The sequence below is a fragment of the Sinocyclocheilus anshuiensis genome, unplaced genomic scaffold (assembly GCF_001515605.1).
Source record: "Sinocyclocheilus anshuiensis isolate Anshui unplaced genomic scaffold, SAMN03320099.WGS_v1.1 scaffold166, whole genome shotgun sequence".
Classification (NCBI taxonomy): Eukaryota; Metazoa; Chordata; class Actinopteri; order Cypriniformes; family Cyprinidae; genus Sinocyclocheilus; species Sinocyclocheilus anshuiensis.
In genome coordinates this window covers 1,677,202-1,681,776 of record NW_015546050.1, presented here as the reverse complement: position 1 = coordinate 1,681,776, position 4,575 = coordinate 1,677,202, and the positions used below count along the sequence as shown (strand labels likewise).

General features: G+C 36.7%; 1 protein-coding gene across 1 annotated transcript in view; it reads right to left on the bottom strand.

The window, feature by feature from the left end:
• LOC107699121 (collagen alpha-1(XXII) chain-like) overlaps window positions 1–4,575 on the bottom strand; it is a 21,114-nt gene that overhangs the window by 12,809 nt on the left and 3,730 nt on the right. The window contains exons 4-6 of the mRNA XM_016500294.1: window positions 3,284–3,361; window positions 3,086–3,187; window positions 2,952–3,005 (exon numbers count right to left, since the gene is read on the bottom strand). Coding sequence (XP_016355780.1) covers window positions 2,952–3,005; window positions 3,086–3,187; window positions 3,284–3,361 — 234 coding nt within the window. The remainder of the gene's footprint in view (window positions 1–2,951; window positions 3,006–3,085; window positions 3,188–3,283; window positions 3,362–4,575) is intronic.

Below are 4,575 nucleotides of genomic sequence, written 5' to 3'. Positions count from 1 at the left end.
AAAAGTGAAATGAATAAGCCTCAGGCTGAAGGAAATGTAAATTTACGTCCGTACAGTAGAATGCAGAAGAAGAAATTTCAACACACTTCAGCAATAAAAAAAGGCACACATACTGTATGTTTGTCTAGAGTAATTTTTGCTTATTAGTACGGTTGAACTGGATCATCGAAGGTCAGAAGCAAAGACATTGGTTAATAGAATGGGATTAAATACATAAAGGATATTTGTGTTGTTCAACATTTAATTATTGCAGTTTCCTGAGTTGCATTACTTTTATTCATTTTGAGGAATACTGAATCTGTTTTTTGTTTTTTTTTTGTGAGTGAGATGAATTAATGAATATTCATATTTATTTTAGAACTACAGTAACATCTGATTTCTCAACATGGGGACAGGAGAGCTGTCAATCAATAAATTGGAAAAAAAAAGTAACTTGCGTTACATATTTGAAAAAGTAACTCAGATATTCTCTTGTAAATTAAAAAGTAATTAGTTACTTTACTAGTTACTTGAAAAAAGTAATCTGATTACGTAACTCGCGTTACTTGTAATGCGTTACCCCCAACACTGCTTAACACAATAAGCAAGCAGCTCCCTCAGTTCGTTACGTTCTGTGCTACAGCCACATTGTGCAATTGGTGGAGTAACCTCTGGGAACAGGGGCTCACAAAACCCAGTAAAGACTTTTACAAACTCTTCCTGGTACATGAGAGACCACACACGGCAGCAGATGTACAGTGTGTTTGCGGGGGGAAATGCACTCAGTAACCCCCAGCAGGAAGGCAGTAAACACAACGTTGGCTTTTCAGCTGCATATTCCATCAGACATATGCACTCCTACAGTGGCCCGACTGTACCAGATTGTCAAAGTTGTGGGCATGTATCTGGGTGGGAGAATGTAGGAAGAAAAGAAGGAATGAGCATGTGCGTTTTTGGAAATATAGAATAGATTCTATGACTGATTTACAGAAGCATCTTCAACGTTAATACTTGAAAAAGAGCTCCGTCGCATGTTGGGCTGACTTTTAAAGATATTATTCCAGCACACCACAGAGAACTGGACTCAGATCAAAGAGGTAAATTAGTCATAACTCTGGGGTGGAAAGACTCAAGTTTACCGCCCAAGGTCGCTCACGAACGTGAACTTTGCTTACATAGCCCAAATGTATACAAGTAATTGGATCCTGATGCGCAATGCCATGTCCTTTAATTGAGCTGATCAGCAGACATTGTCCTGTATATTTGCAGGGCCTGTTTAGACTCTAATGGCTTTGCTCCCTTTGAGTTTGTCTCAGAGAGTCAGAGACTGACGCCACAACTGATTTTTCCATTTATTTATTTATACCACTGCAACTCAAAAGCAAGCAGGGTGTACCATAAATATAATGATTCTGGCAGCTTTTTAAATAATTTACTCACGTTACGCTTGGTGTGTCTGAACTTTTCCATCAGAGTGCAACAGTAGGGTTCCGGAAGTAAAATACTGTTGTTATTTTTTTTCCACGTAGAATTAGTTTTATTATGATAATATGCAAACCTTTCAAGAACTGCCATGAGCTCTTAAGTTGTGAAATATGTGTTTTAGAAGCCACAAACCACTGTTCGTTCAAATGCATGGGATGAGTAGTATTTACAATATTTTGTCTGACACCATCACCATGTACTGTACCATGCTACTGTCACATTACTTAGAGGTATCTTTCTTTTCCAGGCCAGCAGAGAGGAGTAATAGATGTAATAGAGGAGTAATGGAGGAGAAATAGAGCCTGTCTTAATCAAATATCTATCTAAATTGAAATTCACTATCCTTCCTGTGTTATTTACAGTTTAGGTGAGTTAACCAATTGAGCAATGGTGTTTGTGTTTGTGGTGATACAGCTGGCATTTGGCCCACAATGTGCTTACAGTAAATTAAGAAAGATGAAGTCCTTAGCATTGCTCTTCCTGCTCCTATTTCCAGTTTTTAAGCCCAATTTTTTTTGGGACACTGTCAAAGTTGACATTTTTGCCTCTGTACACTTTGCTTCTGCTTATGTCCATCATGACATCTCACAATGTTTCTGAACTCATGAGATGTATCAGACGTATCTCAAATGCTGAAAATTTTTTTTTATGTATATATATATATATATATATATATATATATGTTTGAAATCTGACCTGACCATTAAGACATGAAGGATTTCCAAAAACCTTCCCAGAAAACTAGAGATGGTTGAACCTTTCCAGTGTATGCAAGAAATTTAGAATTTAGACATATCTCAGATAAGTGACAAGAAACACAAGAAACCTTTGTGTTTATCCCAAAGTGTTGAGGTTTTGGCTGGTTAGCATGCTACTGTTAACCCTCATCAGGGCTTCAGGTCAGTTTTTCTATAGTCAGCCATTAAATGTAGTCTTACTAACATAGTTAACAAGCTTACATAGTTTTCACCAGGTATTATGGACCTCCTCGGTTTGTCCTTACAAGAGTGTCTGGAAGTGGCCATTTTAATTGCTACTGCTGTGCACAGGTGTTCTTTATAGATTCATAATTATTACGCAAGTACAAACATAACATTTATGATGGGCTTTAGCTAGCATACTGCAGCAACAGCCTATCACTGACAGTAATTACTGCTGCTGTCAGTAAATAAAAATCTACCACAGGATGCTCTGCCGAATGAGACAAGCCACAGTTTACCATTTTCTCAAGCGAGTCCTGACTCTTGTTTCCATCATGCTGTACTTCAGTAATGCTTCTACTTCCATTTTCCACAGCTTCACTTCACAGGCAGGATCTATTCCAGGTTAATTCCCTCTCTCCTTTCTTTCATTCCTGACTATGCATGTTTGTCCATTAATACCCTCTTATTAAACCCTAATGACCATTGACTAGTGCTTGTTGTTTGTCCAACTCAAACACTGCAGTGTCCCACATTACGGTGAGAGATTTCAGACAGAACTCTTACCCAGTTTCCCACTCTGCCTGGATCTCCCGGATTTCCTGGCAGGCCTCGGTGACCCTACGGAAGAAGGATACACTTGTAGAGATTGCATAACAAAGGGTTGTTGTTTCGGAAGAGTGAACTTTGACTTTGGCCACCTTGGGTCCTGGGCGTCCCTGGACACCCGGCTGTCCGTGTACGCATTTACAAGTGGCTCTTCCTCTTCCTGCAGTTAAACCAATCTCAGCATATCCTCCGCACTGTTGAGGAACAAGCTGATGAGAACAGGTCGACGATCAGCTGAAAGCACATGCAGAAGGGGGCAAGAGCCCACACACACGGGGCAGCTGACTCACCACACTGGAGAGTTCACAGCAGCCTTCAGAGTAAGCTTGATCAGCATCGCAGGAGACCTCCATCTTTTGCAGATCCAGCTGCACAAGCACAGAGGTTCAATGTATAGCCTATCAATGTTATTTTACTTAGAATGCCTTTGCAAAAAAAGAAGCTTATTCAAGTGTGCTATTAGTATACTTCTTTTAAACTAAAAATAAGAGAGTATACATTGTCTACTTTCAGATATATATTTAAATTTATACTCAAGTGTGCTTGGCTTATATTGACTTGGCTTCACACTAGTATACAAAAAGGTCAAAGTATATTTGACCTATACCTGTACTCAGCCTTTTATGATCGAGATATACTAAGTATAATTAAGTATTTTAAGTATACTTGGCTTGTGTTTACTATTTTTATAGTGTAAATTTGGTTGATTTTATTTATGATCATTTACGAGTAAACTGCAATTACAGTATGAACAGTATACTTTATAAGTTCACTTGTATAGTTGCAATAGGAAATAAAATGTTTTGACGTAAACTAGTTGTGTACTCAAAGTCTACTCCTGTTACACTTAAATGTATATGTTTTAGTGCTGCCAAACGATTAATCGCGATTAATCGCATCCGAAATAAAAGACATTTTTGTTTACATAAAATATGTGTGTTGTACTGTGTATATTTATTATGTGTATATAAATACACAAACATACATGTATATATTTTAAATATATTTATATATTTTATATATAAACAAACCATATTTTTCTTAAACATATACATGCATGTGTGTGTATTTATACATACATAATAAATACACACAGTACACACATATATATTATGTAAACAAAAACTTTGATTTTGGATGCAGTTAATCATCTGACAACACTAATATGTTTATAAACTAAAAAGTTGGCCAATTTAGTCTCAATAAATATTAAAATAGTACACTTACATATACTACTAGTGTACTTTGAACATACAGCATACTTGGAAAATATACTTGAACTAAAGTTTATTTAAATTGTATGATTTATATATTTATCTGTGATTTCATTAATAGTATTTACTACCCTTAATTTAATGAAAAAGCAGGTAATCTATAAAAGCAACTCTGAAAGCCTTTCACAAATCTCATTTGCTACTCATTTGCAAACTTAGCAATAGGTCAGAAGACCAGTAAATCGCCCATCGCTTAAATAAAATTGAACTGAAAATAGTTTTTTTTTTTCTCCAATATATGTCCTTTTATATAGCGGTGTTGCACTTCAGGTGTCCCGAGTTCGAATCCTGGGTCGCGGACCTTTTCC